Source organism: Schistocerca cancellata, chromosome 1 (assembly GCF_023864275.1).
Source record: "Schistocerca cancellata isolate TAMUIC-IGC-003103 chromosome 1, iqSchCanc2.1, whole genome shotgun sequence".
Lineage (NCBI taxonomy): Eukaryota > Metazoa > Arthropoda > Insecta > Orthoptera > Acrididae > Schistocerca > Schistocerca cancellata.
Window position 1 is genome coordinate 1,131,946,720 of NC_064626.1, and position 27,304 is coordinate 1,131,974,023.

Sequence of the window (27,304 nt, forward strand, 5' to 3'; positions counted from 1 at the left end):
ATATGCATCACTGATGTGTTGTTTTGGAATTCCAGCTCATACTGAAATTCCCAGCTTATGGAGCTCCCAACATGTTTGGTTTTGCTGCCAACATGGTTTGTGAGTGTGACATTCAGTTCTACAGTGACTTTTGCAGCTGGCATCCTCTTTATTTTTCACCAAAATCTTCTTCAATGACTTTCCACCATGATCACTCAACACAGAATTCTGATCACATTGTGACTCAGTGGATGGAATTTTTCTGCTTTCCCCGTATGCGGTATAAATCCTTAGTATGTTGTTGTTGTTGTGGTCTTCAGTCCAGAGACTGGTTTGATGCAGCTCTCCATGCTACTCTATCCTGTGAAAGCTTCTTTATCTCTCAGTACCTACTGCAACCTACACCCTTCTGAATCTGTTTAGTGCATTCATTTCTTGGTCTCCCTCTATAATTTTTACCCTCCACGCTTTCCTCCAATACTAAATTGGTGATACCTTGATGTCTCAGAATATGCCCTACCAACCGATGCCTTCTTCTAGTCAAGTTGTGCCACAAATTTCTCTTCTCTCCAATTCTGTTCAATACCTCCTCATTAGTTATGTGATCTATCCATCTAATCTTCAGCATTCTTCTGTAGCACTACATTTCGAAAGCTTCTATTCTCTTCTTGTATAAACTATTTATCGTCCACGTTTCACTTCCATACAAGGCTACACTCCATACAAATACTTTCAGAAACGACTTCCTGACACTTAAATCTATACTTGATGTTAACAAATTTCTCTTCTTCAGAAACGCTTTCCTTGCCATTGCCAGTCTACATTTTATATCCTCTCTACTTTACATCATCAGTTATCTTGCTCCCCAAATAGCAAAACTCCTTTACTACTTTAAGAGTCTCATTTGCTAATCTCATTCCTGTAGCATCACCCGATTTAATTCGACTACATTCCATTATCCTTGTTTTGCTTTTGTTGATGTCCATCTTATATCCTCCTTTCAAGACACTGTACATTCCGTTCAACTGCTCTTCCAAGTCCTTTGCTGTCTCTGACAGAATAACAATGTCATCGGCGAACCTCAAAGTTTTTATTTCTTCTCCCTGGATTTTAATACCTACTCCGAATTTTTCTTTTGTTTCCTTTACTGCTTGCTCAATATACAGATTAAATAACATCGAGGATAGGCTACAACCCTGTCTCACTCCCTTCCCAACCACTGCTTCGCTTTCATGCCCCTCGACTCTTAAACCTGCCATCTGGTTTCTGTACAAATTGTAAATAGCCTTTCGCTCTCTTTATTTTACGCCTGCCGCCTTCAGAATTTGAACAAAAGTATTCCAGTCAACGTTATCAAAAGCTTTCTCTGAGTCTACAAATGCAGAAACATAGTTTTGCCTCTCCTTAATCTATTTTCTAAGATAAGTGTAGGGTCAGTATTGCCTCACGTGTTCCAACATTTCTACGGAATCCAAACTGATCTTCCCCGAGGTCGGCTTCTACCAGTTTTTCCACTCGTCTGTAAAGAATTCATGTTTGTATTTTGCAGATGTGACTTATTAAACTGATAGTATGGTAATTTTCACATCTGTCAACACCTGCTTTCTTTGGGATTGGAATTATTATATTCTTCTTGAAGTCTGAAGGTATTTCGCCTGTCTCATACATCTTGCTCACTAGATGGTAGAGTTTTGTCAGGGCTGGCTCTTCCAAGGCTGTCAGTAGTTCTAATGGAATGTTGTCTACTCCCAGGGCCTTGTTTCGACTTAGGTCCTTCAATGCTCTGTCAGACTCTTCATGCCGTATCATATCTCCTATTTCATCTTGGTATGATGCCTCTTGAAATACCAAATACTTTAGCTATCTTGGTTGCGGAAACACCCATCAATGATATGCCCACATCTGATTCACTTAGCTCAGGCATAATGCACCTACAACTACAAAGAACACTTTTCTCATCACAACTGAAACTTACAATGTATTGAGGGCATTGCACATTTGCTGTTCATGGTCAGATACAGCAATGCCAACTGCAGGCTTGGCTAGCATGTGCAGTTATGGTCAGGTATTCATTTCTCTCAGTGTTTCCCTATTTATGTTCAACCCCTGTATGTTTACAGGGGTTACAAAACAAAATTTGTAACAGGGTAGAGTATTTCTGTTGGCTGGACACAACATGTTACCTTGGATGGAGAGTAATTAGCATAAGTAGATGTATATGTGTGTCCCAGGGAACTGTGTTGGAACCTCTGTCATTCATATTGTATATTAATGATCTGGTAATGGACAGTATTAACTGCAACCTCAGTCTTTTCATAAATAATGCAGCTGTCTACAATGAATCACAGTCAACTCACACAAACACCTGGGTGTAACGGTTTGTAAGGATACGAAACGGAATGATCACAGAGGCTAATTCACATGTAACACAGCTGGCAAATTCGGTTTGTTGGCAGGATATGGAGAAAATGCAGTCTGTCTGTAAATGAGACTACTGACAAGTCACTTGCGTATCTCGACTCAGAACATTGCTCAAGTGTGTGGGACCCATTACAAATACACTGAAGAGCCAAAAAACTAGTACATCTGCCTAATATCGTGCAGGGCCCCTGCGAGCATGAAGACCCTGCTGTACCTCCCTCTCCCTGCCCCAATCTCCTCCATACCCCCCCCCCCCCCTTCCCCACAGGTTGCCTCTTCCATAATATCCTGCTACTCGCAGTCTGGCTCCAGCCGCCATAGACTGTGATCATGTGTGTCTGAGTTGTTTATGCGTAAGTGCGAGCATGTGTGTATGCTGTCTATTTTTGATAAAGGCATAGTTGGCCAAAAGCTAACTTTCCGAAAGTCTTTTTGTTGTGCCTTACTGCAACTCAGCATCTCCACTGTATGGTGAGTAGCAAATATAATGTTGTTAGATGTTTAAAATACTTGTCTCCCCAAATGAATCATGGACCTTGCCTTTGGTGGAGAGGCTTGTGGGCCTCAGCGATACAGATAGCCATAACATAGGTGCAATCACAATGGAGGGGTATCTGTTGAGAAGTCAGGCAAACATGTGGTTCCTTTTCAGTAGTTGCAGGGGCAACAGTCTGGATGATTTACTGATCTGGCATTGTAACATAAACCAAAGCGGCCTTGCTGTGCTGGTACTGTGAATAGCTGAAAGCAACGGGAAACTACAGCCATAATTTTTCCCAAGGGCCTGCAGATTTATTGTATGGTTAAATGATGGTGGTGTCCTCCTGGGTAAAATATTCTGGAGGTAAAATAGTCCCCCATTCGGTTCTCCGGGAGGGAACTACTCAGGAGGATGTCATTATCAGGAGAAACAAAACTGGTGTTCTATGGTTCGGAGTGTGGAATGTCAGATCCCTTAATCGGACAGATAGGTTAGAAAATTTAAAAAGGGAAATGGATAGGTTAAAGTTAGATACAGTGGCAACTAGTGTAGTTTGGTGGCAGGATGAACAAGACTTCTGGTCAGGTAAATACAGGGTCATAAACACTAAATCAAATAGGGGTAATGCAGGAGTAGGTTTAATAATGAGTAAAAAAATAAGAGTGTGGAAAAGCTACTACAAACAGCATAGCGAATGCATTATTGTAGATAAGATAGACATGAAGCCCATGCCTAACACAGTAGTACAAGTTTATATGCCCACTAGCTCCACAGATGATGAAAAGATTGAAGAAATGTATGATGGGATAAAAGAGATTATTCAGACAGTGAAGAGAGATGAAAATTTAATATTCATGGGGGACTGGAATTCGATAATAAGAGAAGGAAAACAAGGAAAAGTAGTAGGTGAATAAGGAAAAAGGGTAAGGAATGAAAGAGGAAGCTGCCTGGTAGAGTTTTGCACAGAGAATAACTTAATAATAGCTAACACTTGGTTTAAGAATCATAAAAGAAGGTTGCGTATGTGGAAGAGGCCTGGAGACACTGGAAGGTCTCAGATAGATTATATACTGGCAAGACACAGATTTAGGAACCAGGATTTAAACTGTAAGACATTTCCAGGGGCAGATGTGTATTCTGACCACAATCTGTTGGTTATGAACAGTAGATTAAAGTCGAAATTTAAGGAGACGGAGCCTAGATAAACTGAAACAACCAGGGGTTGAAGAGAGTTTCAGAGAGAGAATTAGGGAACAATTGACAAGAATGGGGGAAACAAATACTGTAGAGGAAGAATGGGTAGCTTTGAGAGATAAAATAATGAAGGCAGCAGAGGATCAAGTAGGTAAACAGATGAGGGCTAGTAGAAATCCTTGGGTAACAGAAGAGATATTGAATTTAACTGATGAGAGGAGAAAACATAAAAATGCAGTAAATGGAACAAGCAAAAAAGAATACAAACGTCTCAAAAATGAGATCAACAGGAAGTGCAAAATGGCTAAGCAGGGATGGCTAGAGGACAAATGTAAGGATGTAGAGGCGTATATCACTAGGGGTAAGATAGATACTGACTACAGGAAAATTAAAGAGACCTTTGGAGAAAATACAACCACCTGTATGAATATCAAGAGCTCAGATGGAAAACCAGTTATAAGCAGAGAAGGGAAAGCAGAAAGGTAGAAGAAGTATATAGAGGGTCTATACAAGGGCGATGATCTTGAGGACAATATTATGGAAATGCAAGAGGATGTAGATGAAGATGAAATGGGGGTATGATACTGAATGAAGAGTTTGACAGAGCACTAAAAGACCAAGTTGAAACAAGGCCCCGGGAGTAGACAACATTCCATCAGAACTACTGACAGCCTTGGGAGAGCCAGTCCTGACAAAACTGTACCATATGGTGAACAAGATGTATGAGACAGGCGAAATACTCTCAGACTTCAAGAAGAATATAATAATACCAATCCCAAAGAAATCAGGTGTTGACAGGTGTGAAAATTACTGAACTATCAGTTTAATAAGTCACGGCAGCAAAATACTGACACGAATTCTTTACAGATGAATCGAAAAACTGGTAGAAGCCGACCTTGGGGAAGATCAGTTTGGATTTCATAGAAATTTTGGAACACGTGAGGCAATACTGACCCTACGAATTATCTTAGAAGATAGATTAAGGAAGGCAAACCTACGTTTCTAGCATTTGTAGACTTAGAGAAAATTTTTGACAATGTTGACTAGAATACAGTCTTTCAAATTCTGAAGATGGCAGGGGTAAAATACAGGGAGTGAAAGGATATTTACAATTTGTACAGAAACCAGATGTCAGTTATAAGAGTTGAGGGGCATGAAAGAGAAGCAAAGTTTGGGAAGGGAGTGAGACAGAGTTGTAGCCTATCCCTGACGTTATTCAATCTGTATATTGAGTAAGCAGTAAAGGAAACAAAAGAAAAATTTGGAGTAAGAATTAAAATCCATGGAGAAGAAATGAAGACTTTGAGGTTTGCTGATGACATTGTAATTCTGTCAAAGATAACAAAGAACCTGGAGGAGCAGTTGAATGGAATGGACAGTGCCTTGAAAGGAGGTTATAAGATGAACATCAACAAAACAAAACAAGGATAATGGAATGTAGTCGAATTAAATCAGGCAATGCTGAGGGAATTAGATTAGGAAATGAGATACTTAAAGTAGTAGATGAGTTTTTCTATTTGGGGCTCAAAGTAACTGATGATGGTCAAAGTAGAGAGTATATAAAATGTAGACTGGCAATCGCAAAGAAAGCGTTTCTGAAGAAGAGAAATTTGTTAACATTGAGTCAATGTCAGGAAGTATTTTCTAAAAGTATTTGTAAAGAGTGGTTCCATGTACCGAAGTGAAACAAGACAAGAAGAGAATAGAATCATTCGAAATGTGGTGCTACAGAAGAATGCTGAAGATTAGATGGGTAGATCATGTAACTAATGAGGAGATACTGAATAGAATTGGGGAGAAGAGGAATTTGTGGCACAACTTGACTAGAAGAAGGGATCGGTTAGTAGGGCATATTCTGAGGCATCAAGGGATCACCAATTTAGTATTGGAGGACAGCATGGAGGGTAAAAATCGTAGAGGGAGACCAAGAGATGAATACGCTAAGCAGATTCAGAAGGATGTAGGTTGCAGTAGATGAAGAAGCTTGCACAGGATAGAGTAGCAAGGAGAGCTGAATCAAACCAGTCTCTGGAATGAAGACCATAACAATAACAACAACAACAACAACAATGAAGTACTTGTTTAACTTCAATGGCCAGTTTTTATTTACTGACCAGAAATTATATTTTGAATTGTTTGTGAGATCAAAATATAAAAATAATCTACAATAGTGATGTAGGTATAGGTGGCAGATGATTTGGTGTGTGATACCAAAGTCTTATGATAAAAATTAGAAAAATATTACTGTCAATGAAAAGTTGGGTAAAAATTTTGCCCTCTTTCATGTTGAACAAATCTCAAATAAAATTGTACCAATGGAAAAATGGTCCTGTTGGAATACAAAAAGGCAAATATATTCCTCTTTAAAAGATATGGACAGAAAAGTGGAGAAACAGCTGCCTCAGTCCTCATTCTGCCTTCCGCACAAGAAACATTGGCATGCAAACATATTTGTGCTCTTTTAACACAGAACTTTCTAAATCCTTCTACTCAGTCTTCCACTGCAGTTAAGCCTTCATATTCACCACCTCCATCTTACTACCACTGTCTGTATAAGTATCTCTGTATCTCTCCAATTGTCTCTTTTTACCCCTCACTGATTTACAGTATTCCTGCTGCCACTGTCTCCTCTTTCACTTACACTGTATCCTTTTGTCTTTCTTTCCCACTGCCACTATCCCCACCAAACCTTGGCAGCTCACAGACTGTGGGGGGTTCAACTAATTTTTTTCATTGTATTCACGTGTTTAAATGTTTGGTCCAAATTCCATCTCCCCTATAGCTATGTATTAAAGTTCGCCAGTCTGGGAGGGTCCAGAGCCCCCAAGCATATGTATGGTCTCCGTTCATCTGTATTTTTTATCTCCACTGTCTTCTATCTCTTTTGCTCCCACTGCTTCTATCACCATCCATCTCTCTCTCTCTCTCTCTCTCTCTCTCTCTCTCTCTCTCTCTCTCTCTCTCTCTCTCTTTTACTGCCACTGTCTCTCACTCGCTATCAATATCTCCTCTGGTTCTGGCTTCCACTGCTATTGCCATTATCCATCTGTGTTTCCCTTTCACTGCCACGTTCTCTCTCCCACAGTCACTGTCTCATCTCTCTGTCTCTCCCAATGGCACTGTCTCTTCCCTCTGCCACTGTCACTGTCTATCTGCTTCTCTCTTATTGCATAAAAAAGTGCGAATTATGTTCACCTGCCACAAAGGCAAGATGGGAATTAAGGCAGCTGGTCCCCCACTTTTCTGTCAAAAATTTTTTGCCTCTCTTGTGCTCTGGCAGAAGCATTTTTCTGCTGGTACCCATCTTTTCCCTGTTGCAGTAAGGTTTGCTGCTTATATAAAATGAATTCTATAGCTCTGTAATGTTCTGACTGTTTATTCATATACTTTGACATATTTATATACTTTGACTCACAAACAACAAATAAATATGCATAATACAAAGTCACACAAAATTGCTTGTTTTACATTTTTTCTGGATACTTTACTCATCGACTGAAATTCATCTGTCCATCTTATGAATTGCATCTTAAAAGAGTAAAAATGTTACTAGAAATATTTTATTGAAGTAACAAACTTTCCAATTTTACATAATTTTTGGCAATCATTGTAAGTTCCTTCCAGGGACATTAAAAACCTTTTTAGCCCACTATGTGTCACTGCAGTACCACTTTGGGCATATTTATACATGCAGTAAGTGCCCATTACACAGAGAGAGCACACCATAAACTTTTATTGGTGAAAATGCACTGACTCAAAACATTGTTTGATGATCTCAGAACCCTTGCAATGATTCTGCTACCCTTTCCATGTGTTCACTATGTCAGTTAAATTACATTTACCCCTCAGACCTGATATTACATGCATATTTTATGTGCACAAGTATGGTAACTTCGTACCTCTGGATCTCGATTACAAATAATGATATTGTAAAAAGTTTCAAGGTTACCTTAGGAAATCATATTAAGAACATACGTTGAAAATTTTGATGATCTGCCACGAACAGAAGCTAAAGAAGTGACCATGCCCACAACTGATATTTTTCTTACCCAAAATGCTTTTTCGGAGCTTTCTCAGGAAGCACTCATGAACAAGCCATACTTTTATAAGCCACCTAAGGCCTACCCTGACTACATTTAATGCAAAAGAACCAACTGATTTGCTCAGTTTGTCTGCACTAGGAGAAGTGTGTAGTGTTTAAAATTTGACCCTGTGCTGCAGGATAGCTACAGTATGCTAGTTCTTCCGATAGGTATGCAAATGGTCACTAGCCCAAGGCTATCTAACACGCTTCACCCCTTACCTCTGTGATCACTAGAAACTGAGATATGATCCACTGAAAAAAACATATTTTTGCACACTGCTTTTTCAAGTATACCATGCACTGACAGAGAGGCCATAAAAGGTGACACATTTTCCTTGGATATAAAAAGACTCAGAAATAACTGTTTTGCAAACATGGATATCTAACAATTTGTTTTAACCAACAAGTATAAAACAGACATAAGGAGGTAAGAATCTCCCCAATGTTTACCCTTGGAAAAAAAATTACTAGACTATTAATATGATAATTTAAGAATAATGTAATATGGAAATATTAAACTGAGTTAAAAACTGATCATCTGGTCAATATTTATTACAGCACATATAAACACTTAGGAATAAAAGCAGATCAAGTAGTTGTGACATGTAGAAGGGGGGAAAGCAGCAGGTCACCCAGTTCCCACATTGAGAGGGATCTATCAGCTTGTAACGTCTATTAGCAAAGGACATATTTTGTAGTAAAGAGAGAACATTGTGCACCATATTCTGTGATTGTATGAAATTATGTATTTTTTTTATTATTATTTATTTTAGATAATATCTGTGTCGGCGAGTACTGAAACCGCACAGACGATAAATATCATACAAAGATGAAAAAATACCACTAGTATAAATAATACAGAACGAACATTAATTTCTCTGTCTTCTTCTTGGAGTTGTACGAGTAAGATAGCCAGTGACGTTGCCGTAAATGCTAACGTAGTCTTCTTTTGTCATGGTCAACGGATGTACGCCATTACGTACTCATTGTAAAAAGGTGTGTATTAGTTAAAATATGTGAATGTTTTGAATAGAGTTAGTTAATGAAACCTTGCATTATTATTTGTGGTAGCTTGCTCGGAATATTATCCCATCCCTTTAAGAAATTTTCAGTTATTTAAATATTATCCGTGGTGTAGAGCTGCGCTACGAATGAACAAGCCGCTGCCGCGGCGCATTCAAACTGCATCAAAAGAAATCGATCATGCCGCAAAGAAGCGGGGAGGTAAATGATGAAATAAAATCATCTTTTTCAGCTTCCAGACTTGCAGAGCAGCGCAGCAGATTTTATGATGTGTTTTGCAGGTTGACGCGGGCTGCTGATAATATATTGCTAACAGTACAAAAGAGATAATTTACCTTCGTAACATAATAGGAATTTTGCTGTGCTTAGTTCTGGTCTGGCAAACCTTATACAGGGTGGCCCAAAAAGGATGGTCACATTTTAAATAACTATAACTCCATCAGTTTTACAAATTAATTTTATTCAATTACGTAACTAAATGCTCCCAGGCACCCAATTACAAGAACTAACCACAAAAAATCATGTACGGAAAATGACTTCCGGAAGATGGTGTCCTTCCTCGGTGATGCATTCCACAAGTCTTTCCTCGAAATTTTCCATCACTTTCACTACTGTTTCTTCTTGAATTGCCATAATTTCCGCACTGATTGCCTCCTTCAGATCAATTAAGTTTCGGGGCTTCTGTACGTAGACTTTTGACTTTAGGTATCCCCAAAGAAAAAAATCACAGGCTGAGAGGTCAGGTGATCTCGCGGGCCAGTGGACATCTCCAAAACGCGAGATGATGTGGTGGGGGAACATCCGCCTTAAAACACACATGGAGTCATTGGCTGTGTGGGCCGTGGCCCCGTCCTGTTGAAACCAAATTCGATCTCGATTTACATGTAACTCTCGCAGTTTCGGCACCAAAAAGCTACGTAGCATGTTAACGTAACGTTTCGAGTTCACTGTGACTGTAGCGTTGTTCTCCTCAAAAAAATAAGGACCAACAATCCCCAATCTTGAAATTCCACACCAGACTGTTACCTTAGCACTATGAAGAGGCTTTTGGTGCAATTCTCTGGGATTATCTGCTGCCCAATACCTGCAGTTTTGTTTATTGACATAGCCGTCTAAATGGAAATGGGCTTCATCTGACATAAGAAGCACAACATCATTATTAGAGTACAAAATGTCAAGCATTGATTCACAAAATCGTCTTCGCTGCTCAAAATCACGATCATACAGCTTTTGCGTGATCATAATTTTGTATGGGTGAAACTGTAACTCACGGCTTAAAATACGCTGCAACGAACTACGGCTGAGGCCTAAAGTTTGAGCACGACGCCTAGTGGAACGACGCGGGCTTTGCAGCACTGATGCTCTAACATCATCAATGTTCTGTGGAGTAACTGCCGTATGTGTACGCCCTGTAGATTTACCACTTTTGACAGACCCTGTTGTCCGGAATGCAGTCACCCAACGTGATATGGATCTGCGATCTGGAATGGGTCCATCACGCGCTACGCCAAAATGTTGTCGAAACAATCGTTGCACAGTAATAAACGATTCATCATTTCTGAAAAACTGTTCCACAGCAAAAACACGATGCTCGACCGTCCACTGCGCCATCTCGTGGCAAACTGGGTGTAATGGCCGACTTGCAGACGGCCGGCAGTGGTCCCCCCTCCTCACCTTTCAATGGTACTACGCAGTTCAAATCCGACCATCCTTTTTGGGCCACCTAGTAGTAAAAACGTATTTTTCTCCGACAATAGTCTCATGTTCTTGTGCTAGTCATGGTAATTATTGGTGTTTTACTCTTGACAAAAATCCACTGCAAAATTTTGATGTTGAACAATCTTTGCGAACTGTAACGTCAGTATTTCATAACAAAGTAATTTTCATTTTCAATAACGATAAAGTAGGGAAGATATGTTGACTTTTATAGTGAGTTACAGTAACGAGAAATGTTCCTTTAATAGAAAGCCAGATACAGAACAATAAGAACCCAAGATATTCTGTTTTGTTGCAAATTAATGATTATAAAGAAATTCAAGGCACAGCATTACTAAAAGGTATTTCGCGGCTCTTTTCGTATATGCGTTGTTACGCAAATAATAATAATAAAACAAAGCAAAATAAGAGAAAAGAGTTTTTACGAAAAGAGAAACTGGACGCGAAACTGGCGCCCAAAAACACGCGACCAGAATTTGCAGTGACCACGAAAATAAATGTTTATGTAATTTCTTTCAGTGTCTATTGTTATATATATATGTATGTATTTAGTGATGAATGTACGTATGTGTATCATTATTAATGCCATGTACACTCCTGGAAATTGAAATAAGAACACCGTGAATTCATTGTCCCAGGAAGGGGAAAAACTTTATTGACACATTCCTGGGGTCAGATACATCACATGATCACACTGACAGAACCACAGGCACATAGACACAGGCAACAGAGCATGCACAATTTCGGCACTAGTACAGTGTATATCCACCTTTCGCAGCAATGCAGGCTGCTATTCTCCCATGGAGACGATCGTAGAGATGCTGGATGTAGTCCTGTGGAATGGCTTGCCATGCCATTTCCACCTGGCGCCTCAGTTGGACCAGCGTTCGTGCTGGACGTGCAGACCGCGTGAGACGACGCTTCATCCAGTCCCAAACATGCTCATTGGGGGACAGATCCGGAGATCTTACTGGCCAGGGTAGTTGCCTTACACCTTCTAGAGCACGTTGGGTGGCACAGGATACATGTGGACGTGCATTGTCCTGTTGGAACAGCAAGTTCCCTTGCCGGTCTAGGAATGGTAGAACGATGGGTTCGATGACGGTTTGGATGTACCGTGCACTATTCAGTGTCCCCTCGACGATCACCAGTGGTGTACGGCCAGTGTAGGAGATCGCTCCCCACACCATGATGCCGGGTGTTGGCCCTGTGTGCCTCGGTCGTATGCAGTCCTGATTGTGGCGCTCACCTGCACGGCGCCAAACACGCATATGACCATCATTGGCACCAAGGCAGAAGCGACTCTCATCGCTGAAGACGACACGTCTCCATTCGTCCCTCCATTCACGCCTGTCGCGACACCACTGGAGGCGGGCTGCACGATGTTGGGGCGTGAGCGGAAGACGGCCTAACGGTGTGCGGGACCGTAGCCCAGCTTCATGGAGACAGTTGCGAATGGTCCTCGCCGATACCCCAGGAGCAACAGTGTCCCTAATTTGCTGGGAAGTGGCGGTGCGGTCCCCTACGGCACTGCGTAGGATCCTACGGTCTTGGCGTGCATCCGTGCGTCGCTGCGGTCCGGTCCCAGGTCGACGGGCACGTGCACCTTCCGCCGACCACTGGCGACAACATCGATGTGCTGTGGAGACCTCACGCCCCACGTGTTGAGCAGTTCGGCGGTACGTCCACCCGGCCTCCCGCATGCCCACTATACGCCCTCACTCAAAGTCCGTCAACTGCACATACGGTCCACGTCCACGCTGTCGCGGCATGCTACCAGTGTTAAAGACTGCGATGGAGCTCCGTATGCCACGGCAGACTGGCTGACACTGACGGCGGCGGTGCACAAATGCTGCGCAGCTAGCGCCATTCGACGGCCAACACCACGGTTCCTGGTGTGTCCGCTGTGCCGTGCGGGTGATCATTGCTTGTACAGCCCTCTCACAGTGTCTGGAGCAAGTATGGTGGGTCTGACACACCGGTGTCAATGTGTTATTTTTTCCATTTCCAGGAGTGTATTAATGAATGTACAAAAATTTTTCATGAAAAACCGCACCACTGCAAGCAAGTCAGAGGAAATGATCCTGATAGTACTGAGAAACTGTAACGACTACATAATCCGGGGGCAGCCGAACCCCGAGATCAGATGAACTAAAGGTAAGACTACAGTGTAGTTGTCCTGTTTGTAGAAGCTTAACTCCAGTGAAGTGATCTCATATCGCTAGTGGCGTGTAGTTTGATGTTAGTGGTTATGACAGGACAAAGTTGATTGTAGATAGTAATTTTTAGTGTGCAGTGTATTGTAGATAAATTAACATATTTTGTGAGCAAGTGAAAAAACTGTCAGATCTTGTGTTCGAGTAGGTAATTTATGAATATGGTTAAATTGCGTAGTCAACGTCCGAGCAATATGGATACTGAGGAACAGCCATTAGTTAGTGCAGGAAATGTAGAAACGGGTGCATTAAGCAGTACAAGTACTCTCTTTGAGGATATACCATGAGAAAATGTGGGGGCAGGGGCACAGGAAGTGGTGCCACCGCCCACCAGTGCTCAAGGAGATGTAGATAAAGAAATTGCACCAACCCCAGAAAAGCAGGAACCAGAGAGCGGTAATCTGCCTGGTGGGTATTCACTTCAGGCGATATTAGAGCGCGTGCTGGATTACCAGTCAAAATTTGCACAACAACAAGCTGAGCGAGATCGCCAGTTAACACAAAATTTCCTTGCCCAGCAAGCTGAGCGAGATCGCCAGCTAGAGGAAAAGTTCCTTGTCCAGCAAGCTGAGCGGGATCGCCAGCAAGCTGAGCGAGACCAGCAACTTGTGCAATCGTTAGAAATTATGAAAAAAGAGATTGCTGGTATGAAACAGAATTATGAGTCGATACCTAAAGCCGTGCAGGAGTTGACTGTACAGGTCAACAACCTGCAAGTAGCAAACACTAACAGGGTAGATGAGATAGGTGTCTTAGCCAACCGATTAGAAAAGCTAGAAATAGATTCCACACAGCTTGTAGAGCAGAAGTGGAATGAACAAGCGACTAAAATGGAAACTGAATTCAACTCATGGCTAGAAGCGAAGGAGAGTGAGATCGACAAAAATATTAATTCTAAGGTACAAGCAGCCATGGCAGATAGAGATTCCGAATCGTTCAGTACCGCAGTAAATAGTCAGGTACAGAACGACGTGCAAACCATCAAACAAATACTCAGTGAGGATATTCCGCAGTGGCAAGTGAATATTAGTAAACGGATATCCGACTTGGAAAAGGGTTTAGCCCAGAGCAGCAAACATCTTGAACATGAAACTATGTCGCCAACAGCCAATGTTTTTGGAAACGCACAAACGTATACGCGACGCAACAATGGTGAATCTTTAGGCGATAATGCGAAGAGCTGTAGCTTCGGTTCGGAGCACACAGCCTATGTCCCAGGAGCAAACCAGTATAGTCCAAAAATATTAGTTGAAGAAAGTTTGATAAAAAAATAGGCAATTTCAAACGTTTACTACTGAACGGAAGTCAGTACACCCAGTAGTATTCATAAAAAGCTTTAAAAATATCTTGCCTAGTGTGTGGAATGAAGCACAGAAAATTCAATACGTAATGTCATACATTCAGGGTGATGCAGCGTTGTGGGCTATGGAAGTAGCAGACAGCTGCATGACATATGAACAATTCGAGAGGGCATTTTTGTCGAAATACTGGTCGCCTTGTATACAAGAGTGGCTAAGAAAAGAAGTATACAATCCCGAACCGTACTCACACCGTCTTGGGAATCTGAGACGGTATTTTGAGAAGTACATAAACAAAACGCGCTACTGGGACGAGCCTATCTCACCAAGAGACATAATAAGACTCCTAAAATCACATTTACCCATTCATATCAAAGAGAAATTAATACACGTACCAGAAAGCGACATGGAACATTTCCTGTCTGTTCTAGATTCAATAGATTTAATCCAGGAAGACGCAAAAGCAGCATGTGATCACTCGCGGAATAATTGATCAGGGTGTAAACATGACAGAAATAATAGTGCACAAAACCACAACCATGGAAACGGTGGGAGTGGTAACAAGCGGCAAGAGCATTTGAAAAATTGTAATAATGCTAGAAATCAAAACGGGTATGGTCAACCGTCCCATAATAAAAAGCTTCGATTTGACGACCGGTACGATTCCGGACTGCCAGGGACCAACCACTGGAAAAATGCGCGAGGTCAGTGGCATAGCAATTACAATGACGGTAATCGTAATTGGAATCAGAATCAGCGACCAAGCCCAGAATGGCAGGGTAATGACCGGTACGATAACAACAGACCACCACTGCAAAACGCGCCTATTACGCAATCGTGGCGGCCCACAAAGCAAAGCGTAAATATAGTAGAGGTCGCGGACAATAACCGTCCAAGTACCTCGCAAGCAAACCATCCAACAAACTAGAATCGGCCTTGATATGCTCTCCATCGCTGGCCGAGGGGTGGAGTGAGAGCAACACGAATGACAATAATATCCCTGGAATACATATGCTGCGATACAACGACGGTATCAGTATGGATAAAGATCTACTGACCGAACCGCATGAATGTAAGAAAGGTAGCAACGAAAATGTGCAAGCCATAATAGAAGCGAAAATCAATGATGTTGCAGTGAATATAATCATTGACACAGGTGCCTCAGTGAGTGTAATGAGTACAGAGTTGTTTAAAGCGCTAGGGAAGGGACGTAGCATACCGACTTTCCCGGTTAATAATTGCAAGGTGTCTGGAGCTATAAGTGCACAGAGCCAGTTAGTTAAGTACCAGGTGCAGGTGGAGATTTGTAAGGAGGGCGAAGCCATAGTGAGCTCGTTCCTCATTGTTAAAGGGTTAAAGGTGGCCTGCATTCTGGGAGTAGATTTTCTCCGTGAGAGGGACGCAGTGATCGACCTCTCCTCGGGAAAACTAAGCATAGTTAATAAAGGTAGGAGGATTGAGTTGTCTATGATGAAATCGAAGGAGGTACTTGTGCCATGTTGCAATCGAATTAACATCAAATGTAGGAGCCCCTGTGTACTACACCTCAATGATTATTCACCTGTGACGGATCTCTATTATCCGAGTATAGGAGATAGAAATTTTGAACCAAATGTTGATGAATTTCAAACCAAAGTACAGGAATCTGAAAGTTTAAGCAACATACAAAAGCAACAGTTGACGCAGCTGTTATCAGAATATAACATGGTATTTACCGACTGACCAGGAATAGTCAAAGAGTACCACTATCACATAGAGGTGATGCCCCATAAAACATACTGTCGCGCATCTTACTCCATCCCTTGGTCGAGGAGGGAGGTAGTGGCTAAAGAGATTTGAAAGATGTTAGAGTGGAATAGTAAAATTATTTATTCAATGACATTTCTGATGTAAATAGTAGTAGTAAGAGGATTTCAATTGTGTTTTAGAGTATAAGTATGTTAGTTTTAAGAAAGAATTTGTGTATAGTTAAAATCTTGAGGAAGTAGAATCAGTAGCCTGAGCAATAGCATACAAATGGAAGACTTTGTTTACAAACAGTGTCATTAAAATACTATACGCTCTTCAAGCAATGAATAATCTTTTTGTTGATAAAATAGTGATTAATTTCTTGAATCATTTTTCACTTGTCGTAAGTGAGTACAATTAATGATGAAATCTTATATAATAATGTAACAGATGTAATTGTGTTAGAATTAAGGAACCCTGAGAGAGAGTCTCTACTAGCCAAAAAATTGACTTTGTAGTACGAAATAATTATGTGATGTCATGTTTACTGCCAATAGTGATCTGAGAACGACACTGGGGCAGAATTCAATCAAAAACAAACCCGTTCCGTGTAACCTACACTTTGTATGTATCGATGCTTCAATTGAAGCCTGTGTACTCGGTACACTTCTTGAATATTAATTACGCGGTACGCGAATCAAGTTACGCGGAAACTACACTGTAGTCCTGTAGGACAGACCGTTAAAAATAATACTAGTACTAAATGAAGTATTTATTGAGCAATATGCCCAAGTCAAGCTGTCATGCACATGGTAAAATCTGTTTGCTAGATGGGTGATAACCTGGCAAGCTACACTGAAAAAGGAAAAGAAAGCTATGTACCAAAAATCACACACCTTTAAATAATTACAAAAGAGCCATATATGTCTAGTAATAGTATTAAAAGTGTGTAATGACAAGGGTAACACAATGGACTCAATGTAAATGAGAGTGATTATGCTAAGAACAGTTGTTATGCATTAAAAATAAACTGAGTGCATAAACAATCTAGGAAAGGACGGAATATTGTGTGTAGTAGGGACAGAAAATGACTGTTGTACCTGCACCAATATATACGTCGGTATAAGTTAAGTGTTGAGTGACTAACTGACCGTGAAAACAAATGAAAGTGTGTAGTACAATGTGTGTGTGACGAACCCTAAATACCAGTGTCACAAGAGACCCGTTATCACGCCAAAACAGACTGTGCATACCAGCGAAGCGACGGCGTAATGAACAATAAACGCTTTTAACCAAAGTGCATTTTCTTCCACAGCTAATAATTTGTATCCTTAAAGACAGTACACCGTTGTGGAATATTTGTTTCATGCATTACGACGGGGAGCCATGCGGAGAAGCAGAGACGGGTGCCGTGCCGCAAGCCAGCCGGTCGCGAGAAACCACTGCAACACGCCGACATTGGTGAATGGTTCGGCGCGGTCCGCGACTGCTTGAGCACCACCCCAGCACGCCGTCGCTGTTACTGCGAGCAGGTCGTCGACTCCAGCGGTCGTTGGCACGCCGCGTTCCAGACGACGCTAGGCAACAATTGCTTCGCGCCGCTTGCTCCGGACGACATTGTTCACATTCAATCGAACATTACCAACTACGTTGTTAATGTACTAATATGAAAATGATTTATTGGACACGAAATTACGTGACAAACATTTGTCCTTTTTTTTTAATTTACTGTGTATAAACTCAAAACATTTACTTGCTCGATGATATATGTGATATGTTTTCGTCATATTAGTGAAGCAAACTGACACGAATGCCATACAATGGTAGAACATTTGTTGTGAGTAAGTGTAGAGACAATCCATTACCTTGCTATAAAACTGTTTAATGATTGACTTTCATTGTGGCACAGAACACAAATGTGAAAGAGTGTAGGAGGTACATTTTTAACAAGGAGACTAAAGGTTTAACATTTTGTTATCTGTAAACATTGGATAAAGTCCAACCTTTTTTGATGAACAATCAAACCGTGTGTTAAGACAAACCAGGTGAGATGACCATGGCTCCGGCGCAGTTTTCCCAGGTTTTCTGACCGCACGTAGCCCAAATGGGGGAGCCAGAAAACTGTAATGACCCTGGGACTAGGTTTACGGTCACCTCGCAAAGTGTGAAAAAAGTATAAAGAGTGTAATTAAAACTATAATGCAAAAGAGTAAAGAAGTGAACAGTCAATATTTCAAACAAGGTGATAGACAATGACAAAACGGACGTTAGTGGCAGCATATTGCCGAACATTCTTAACGTTAGTCAATTGCTGCCAGGGGGCATTGTAACGTCTATTAGCAAAGGACATATTTTGTAGTAAAGAGAGAACATTGTGCACCATATTCTGTGATTGTATGAAATTATGTATTTTTTTTTATTATTATTTATTTTAGATAATATCTGTGTCGGCGAGTACTGAAACCGCACAGACGATAAATATCATACAAAGATGAAAAAATACCACTAGTATAAATAATACAGAATGAACATTAATTTCTCTGTCTTCTTCTTGGAGTTGTACGAGTAAGATAGCCTGTGACATTGCCGTAAATGCTAACGTAGTCTTCTTTTGTCATGGTCAACGGATGTACGCCATTACGTACTCATTGTAAAAAGGTGTGTATTAGTTAAAATATGTGAATGTTTTGAATAGAGTTAGTTAATGAAACCTTGCATTATTATTTGTGGTAGCTTGCTCGGAATATTATCCCATCCCTTTAAGAAATTTTCAGTTATTTAAATATTATCCGCGGTGCAGAGCTGCGCTACGAATGAACGAGCCGCTGCCGCGGCGCATTCAAACTACATTAAAAGAAATCGATCATACCACAAAGAAGCGGGGAGGTAAATGATGAAATAAAATCATCTTTTTCAGCTTCCAGACTTGCAGAGCAGCGCAGCAGATTTTATGATGTGTTTTGCAGGTTGACGCGGGCTGCTGATAATATATTGCTAACAGTACAAAAGAGATAATTTACCTTCGTAACATAATAGGAATTTTGCTGTGCTTAGTTCTGGTCTGGCAAACCTTATAGTAAAAAGGTATTTTTCTCCGACAATAGTCTCATGTTCTTGTGCTAGTCATGGTAATTATTGGTGTTTTACTCTTGACAAAAATCCACTGCAAAATTTTGATGTTGAACAATCTTTGCGAACTGTAACGTCAGTATTTCATAACAAAGTAATTTTCATTTTCAATAACGATAAAGTAGGGAAGATATGTTGACTTTTATAGTGAGTTACAGTAACGAGAAATGTTCCTTTAATAGAAAGCCAGATACAGAACAATAAGAACCCAAGATATTCTGTTTTGTTGAAAATTAATGATTATAAAGAAATTCAAGGCACAGCATTACTAAAAGGTATTTCGCGGCTCTTTTCGTATATGCGTTGTTACGCAAATAATAATAATAAAACAAAGCAAAATAAGAGAAAAGAGTTTTTATGAAAAGAGAAACTGGACGCAAAAAGCTCAACGAGAGGTGAGGATGAAGGAGAATTTACCAGACTGTGACAGTCAGCACATGTGCACACAGCTATCACACTTACTGACCTGGATGGAATACTCCATATATTTTACAGCAACATTCAGCACACTCTTATAATTGCAGGGACATTCACAACATTGGTTTGATGATTTTTATACAATATGGCAACTCAGAGCAGTTTTCTTATAAAGTTATATTAAGTTATATTTAAAGTTTCATACATCCTTATAATTATAAAAATAATACCTTATCAGATGATCTGTTTTTATGAGATTCTTCAATGAATTTTCTCTCTTCACCAGTTATGAATTTGTGTTTTGCTGGGCTACTGGCTCCAACAATAGCACATAAGATCCCCCACGCCACAGCAATTCCACCAAATATATAAAAGACAGAAGGCCAGCCAAGGCTGCTGCTAGCCAAGACACCAGAGAGAGGCATAGATATGATTGTTCCCAGCTGAGCCCCTGTTACAGAAGACACTCTTTTACAGTAAATGTCCTTCTCATCATGGTTACTGCCGCTCCTTCTTCTTCTAAATATTATTATTATTATTATTATTATTATTATTATTATTATTATTATTATTATTATTATTATTATTATTATCAGTGTGGATTCTCATGACAATTATAAATAATAAAATATTCATTACAATTTTGGTACAATATTCAATGTGAAAAGAAAGTTTCCTTTACAGATAGTATCCTAATTAAAGCCAGAAACATACAAAGAGAAATATTTATATTTTTCAATTTTTAAAATACTTAGATTAACTTTACATCTTGTACAAGTTTTTAATCTAAACCCAGAATGGGAAACATAAAATATTGTGTTCCAAAAGGTTTGGTATCGGTGTTGCTTCCATTTTTACCTACATCAGTGACCTAGCTAAAATGTTAAATGAATACACAAAAATATAATGTTGCTGATGGTACTGACATTCAAACACCCATTTCAGGCACAGACAAGATGATTGTTTAGCAACTTATGACAGGTTCAAATACAAATTTTAAATGTTAATCTCAAAAAACCAATATCATGCAGCTGCAGACAAAGAAAAATTACCTACAGATACCAGGGTTATCCATTAATGGTCTACACTGAATCAAGCATTGCACATAAAATTTTCTGGAATTCAGATACATAGCAACCAAAATTGGAGTCAGGGTGTTGGACTCAAAGCTCATAGTTCTTTATATGTGAAACCAGATGAAAGTTAGAAAGTGATGGACTTTCTGATGAAAGTGGTGGATGTCCTTTCTTGTGACTTTTATTCTTAAGTTTTCCTTAGCTGAAGCACCTTTGTGAAATACTTCTTTCATAAATTTGGTCCAGAAGATGTTCACAAAGTAGATGTAAAACAAAGCATAGGGCTTTAGACAGAAAAAAGCTGTATGAAACGTGGTTAGCTGTCGTAAGGGCAATGCATGAAGCCTTCAATGACTACCATATCAAAATAGTACTGAAACATCAATTAATAAAACTCAAAGAAATTCTGGTAATATGTAAAAGCTGTTAATGGCACCAAAGTTAGTGTCCATTCATTCACAGATGAGACAAAAACCGAAATTGAGAGCAGCAAAACAAAAGCAGAAATGTGTAACCTGCTTTCAATGTCCCTTTATAACAGAAAGCTCAAGAGTATTGTTCACTTTAATTTGTGTACCACTGCAAAGATGGATGAAACAACTGAAGTTGTTAAAACTGAACAAAGCTCCAGGATCTGATGGAATTCCTATTAGCTTCTATACTGAAAATTTGAAGCTGAGATAGCACTCTTTCAACTATAATGTACCAAAGACCCTTTGAACAAAAAACTATGCCCAGTGGTTGTAAGAAAGCACAGATCACTCTCATCTACAAGAAGAGCAACATAAGTGATGCATGAAACTATCATACCATATCCTTGACACTCATTTGTTGTAGAATCTTATAAAATATTCTGAGCTCAAACATAATGAAGTATTTTGAACAGAGAAACCTTCTTCATACCAACCAGCACAAATTCTGAATAGATCAACCACATGAAACCCAACTTGTGCTTTTCTCACAAGATGTCCTGAATGCCATGGATCAAGGCAGTCAAACAGGTACAGTGTTTCTTGACTCCCAAAAGGTATTTGACTCAGTTCCACACATACACTTATTATTCTGTTCATTCAGGGTACCGTCTTCAATTCATGTGAATGGGTTGAAGACTTCGTGGTGGGGAGGACGCACAACATTATTTTGGATAGTGAGTCACTGACAGATGTAAAAGTAACTTCAGATGTGTCCCAGGGAAGTGTGTTGGAACTCTTGCTGTTCATGTTCTATCTTAACGATCTTGCAGATAATATTAACCTAATGCCTTTTGCAGATGATGCATTTATCTACAAAGAATTACTGTGTAAGAAAATCAGCCTGATATGCAGTCAGATTGTGATAAGATTTCAAAGTCGTGCAAAAATTGGCATCTCACTTTAAATACAAACAACTTTCTCAGGAGACCATCACGGCTGGGAGACATTAACAATAAAAGTAACAATAACAACATTCAACAACCATTCAAATTATCATAAAATTATAACAACTAAAAAGTCAAGAATGATGAGGTGTTTCCAAAAGCTGCATAGCTGTATGGAAGTGCTTTTATTTTCAACTACCAGTTTCACATCAGTATAGATGCATCTTCATGTTTATCTGTCAAGTTTTTTAAATGTTACAAATACAGAACCGCAGCATTGGCATTCAAAAAAGAAACAGCAACACATGCTAACAATGGTTACATGTCATAATGCAGATGGACAATTACAGAGTCCCAGCTTTCAGAAAATTATTCATGTTAAGAGACGAACTACAATGATGGGCCATCATAATAAAATTGAGTACACCCAAAAGATGCTCATCACTTGACTGCTGAATGAGCCAGGCCTATAATAAAGCAGAAGAAAGAACTAAAAATGATTGAGACACTACTGTAAACAGGGACAAAATGCTGAAATACTAACTAACATCTAGGGAAAGTTCTATAAGTACATGGGAAAGATCATCCAAAAATAATACTCAAGTATGGAATCAAAGTTTCGAGAATGGAAGAAATCTTAAAAATAGCTTACTGGAAAACACCTCATAGGATGCATGATAAGATCCTTTTGACACCAACTGTATAAAACTAATGAAGTAAAACTTAAAATTCCTTGTAATGTGTGTACTTCCAACATATTGCTAACAGGCCAATGAGGTTAAGCAGACCATGGTGGCTAGCAGTACAGTAGAAGGTGGAAGGCCATGATGCTTAAGAGAAAAACAAAGTAAACACATGAGCAGCTGCAAGGAGGAAATCATGACTAGGAAAACAACCGAAGGCTGGGAACCACGTTATATAACTTCAAAAAATCTGTAGTTTATTGCAGGTATAAAATAAAAAATAAAACATAATCTGCTTTACATCAGTACTTCAGTATTACAAAATTACCAAAGGAGTGGTATCTGAGTATTATGCAATCACTAAATTAACATGAAAATCATCCTAGTAGCTAGCAGCAACAATTCAGATCATCAAGATACAATATGATATTGTAGTATCTCAGTTCAATCTGATTATTCAAAGTTGAACCTGTGGCTCACTTTTATGTATTTGTGATATGTATTTCGTCCAAAATATTTAAAATGTTTCCTTCTGTTCCCTTAAATATAATACACAATTTTTTTTTCAATATTGGAAATAGAGTGACCTATTTATTTTAGATGAGCTCGAATAGCTGATTTGGGGCCAGCGAGATTTCAGTGTTTTTTTCAACCATATATTAAAATAGTGCCCCATCTGATCTATATATTTCTGGGGGCATCCACTGTAAGCAATATCAAAAAACCCAGAACCCTTATATTTATTTTATTCAGCCTTTTCATTATGCTTTTTTCTTCTACCAAAACTCCTCATAATGAAAAATGCTAGACGGATATTTTTCTGATACACTGCTGAAATACAGTACTCTGTAATAACTTGGCCCTAGACTATTTTGATTAGATGGAATTAATGTTGTGGCTGAATCAGTAGTGCTTGCTAAATGGACAGAGCAGGGAAATCTTTTCATCTTTATAGATCTTCTCCTCTTACTGGTGACTTAGTTATTGATCTACTCTTCAATAAGAAAAGGTCTGCTCATTCTGTCCATTCAGCAAACACTATTGGTTCAGCCACAAGTTAATTACATATGATCAAAATAGTGTCAGGCCAAGTTATCACAGAGTACCTTATTTTGGTAGTGTATCAGAATATGTTGGCAGAAAGTTAGAAAAGAAAAACATCCATCCAGCATTCTTTTTTCTGAGGAATGTTGGTAGTAGATGAAGGCAAAGTGAAAATGTTGAATAGAATAAATAATATCTATCAAATTTTGCTTATCTGGGCTGTGACCAGTAGCTATTAGGATGATTTTCACATTAATTTAGCAACTGCATAATACTCAAATACTACTCCTTAGGCAATTTTATAATATTAAGATACTGGTATAAAGCAGATTATGTTTTATTCATTATTTTATACCTACAATAAACTTTGGATTTTTTAAAGTTACGTAATGTGATTCCCAGCTTTCGGTTGTTTTCCTAATTATTATTTCCTTCTTGCAGCTGCTCATGTGTTTACGTTGTTTCTCTCTTAAGCACCATGGCCTTCTGCCTTTTACTGTACTGCTAACCTCCATGGACTAGTTACACCCCATCAGCCTGTTAGCAATATGGGGGAAACGTGCAAATTACATGGGAATTTAAGTTTTACGTCTTTAGTTTTATACAGCTGGTATCATTAGGATCTTATCACACATTGTATGAGGTGTTATCCAATAACCTATTTTTCAGATTTCTTCCATTCTCAACATTTTAGTTCCATAATAGAGTATTAAATTTGGATGATCTTTCCCATGTAATTATAGAACTTTCCCTGGACATTAGTTAATTTTTCAGCATTCTTTAACTGTTATAATTTTTATGATAATTTGAATGGTTGTTGAGTGATGAGTTTTGTTATCATTATTCGCTTTAAATATTCAGAAATGTAAAATTGTGCACTTCACAAAATTAAAAAAAAGTGTGATATCCTATAATTATAGCAGTGGTGAGTCACTGTTGGAATCTGTCAAACCATACAAATACTTGGGTGTAACAAATTAGAGGAGTATGGAATGGAATGATCACATAGTCTCAGTAATAGGTAAAGCAGGTAGCAAGCTGTAGTTTCTTGAGAGAATGCTAAGGAAATACAATCAGTCTACAAGGAGATTGCATCGGAAACACTGATGTAACGCACTCTAGAATATTACCCAAGTGCTTGGTATCCATACCAAATAGGTCTAATAAGGTATATTGAACAGATAAAAAGAAGGGCAGCTTGAATGGTCACAGGTTAGTATGACCCATGGGAGACTCTCAGAAAGACACTGAAAGAATTGAATTGGCAGATGAAGACATATGCAACATATCCCATGAAGCCTACTTAGAAAGTTTCTAGAACCAACTTTATGTAATGAATCTAGGAATATACTACAGCCCTCTCATATCACTTGCATTAGGCTTGTGAAGACAAGATTAGACTAACAGCATGCATAGAGCTGTTCAAGCAATCATTTTTCCTGCACTCAATACATGAATGGAATGAGAAAAAGCCTCAGTGACTAGTGCAATGGGACATACCTTCTGCCACCAATCACTGTGGTCTGCAGGCTATGGATGTAGAGGTATATGTTGACATAGAAGAAGATTCATGCTGAGAGCTGTCCTTTGCTTCCTGCCAGTTAAATATGAAGTGAACCACTCACTCATTGTACCTCAGCAGCCACAAACTTCAAATTTCTCCAAAAGAGTGTTGTGACTGCCTAGTCAAACGACTTTGATCACAAAATATTTCAGTATCTTGTCATTCAGATAGTTTAATATGCATTCAGTGAAATGGTAGATGGAATGTTCAGCAGAGTAGCTCTTCTTGAATCCATATTAAGGGTTACTCAATATCCTATACTTGCAGATATGTCCAACCATCCTTATATGAAAAGCTTTTCCAAAACCTGTTCAATCATTGAAGTACATAATTATAATGCTAAATAAATGAATTATTGTCAGAGCTTTGTGATATTCATCAACTACTAAAGCTTGTAATATTCCTAACTAATAATGTAGTAATAATTACAATTTCAATGGCCTGGTGCAAATCTTTCAATTGGACATCAGTGCTTCAACTATCCAATCAGGGAAATGTACCTACAGCTTAACATGAAACCTGTACCATGTATCATTCCTGGTGACTCCTCACATCATTCGTTAGGTTAAAACACAAACTCAAGAATCTGTGATCTGACTTGGAGTTGATCCTGCGACCTCTCAGTTTCCAGTCAAGCACTTTATTGCTATACCAGCAAGCCAAACTGCCTAACTAATAAAGCAAGTTAAACTAGCTTACCTGCATAAACTATAGTCCCCAACAGCCCACTTTCTTCTGGTGTCACCCATAATGAAAGTAGAGTGTGTATTGAAGGGTACAGGAATCCCTGGAAAGAATGAATGGAAATTGATGAAATGTGTGTTAATTTGCTGTTCATGACTGAACAGTCTTTTAATTCTTTAACATATAATGCAATTTCATCATTTTCTCTGATTTGACTCATGCTATTTCTGTAAGTGCACGCTGTACATTACTTCAGTAAGCTAGTGTGATAGTGATTTGACTCTGCTACTTTCAACCTCAACTGAAATATATATAAAGCAAAACTGGAAAGATGCACATGCTATTCTGTTATTTATTGTTAATGGTGTTTAAGACTAAATTCATTCTCCATATGCACCAACCGTTCACTGAACTCCATATAGCCTGACTACAAATAATTCTTTAGGATTGTAAAATGTAAAACAAATCTTACCTATAAATAAATATGTTATTTGTTTTAAAAAACCTAAGTTATAAATAAATGCGCTATAATAACAATGAAAAAGAAGCAATTTTTGAGAATATGATGTAACTGGATAGATTAAAAAAATCTATTCACCAAGCGATGCCAGGAGAAAAAAAAAAATGTTTCCCTTATGGAAGCTTTTGGAACCAGTGGCTCCTTCTTCCAGCAGAAGGGTTGAAAGGGGATAAAGAGGGAGCTATCCCTTTTCCCCATTTTCCTAAGCCACTCTAGTTCCTTTCCCTTCACCCCTTTTCCTTCCCTGCAGCTCTGAAAGCTTGCATAAGTAAAACCTTTTTCTTTTTTGTTTTTTACATGAATGTCCCCCTGCCACCACATGATGAATAGATTTTTTTATCTATCCAGTTACATTAAATGTGCTATTAGTTTTTTTATATACTCTGTGCAGTGAAAAATCACACAAACTTAAAAATAAAGGAACCCTGAAAAAGAACAAAAGATAAACACTGATTCCACTATGAAGCAGAAATCCTTTCAGTCAATTATCATAACAAAAATTAATTCAGGATTTAAGCCTCAACCATATCTTAAAACTTACAAGTCTGGTATGAATGAGTAACTAATGCTTTTAACGTCTGGATTAAACAGAAGGATAAATATCATTCAGAATCTACATTTTTCAATCTGAGCTTCAATGTAATCATCACTATTCAATGCCATAGTTTGTACAAACCAAATTATATACAG

General features: G+C 39.0%; 1 protein-coding gene across 1 annotated transcript in view; it reads right to left on the reverse strand.

Moving 5' to 3' along the window:
- Positions 1-27,304, reverse strand: part of LOC126092693 (putative inorganic phosphate cotransporter) — a 200,676-nt gene that overhangs the window by 52,798 nt on the left and 120,574 nt on the right. The window contains exons 4-5 of the mRNA XM_049908419.1: positions 26,110-26,197; positions 19,917-20,137 (exon numbers count right to left, since the gene is read on the reverse strand). Of these exons, the coding sequence (XP_049764376.1) occupies positions 19,917-20,137; positions 26,110-26,197 (309 nt within the window). The remainder of the gene's footprint in view (positions 1-19,916; positions 20,138-26,109; positions 26,198-27,304) is intronic.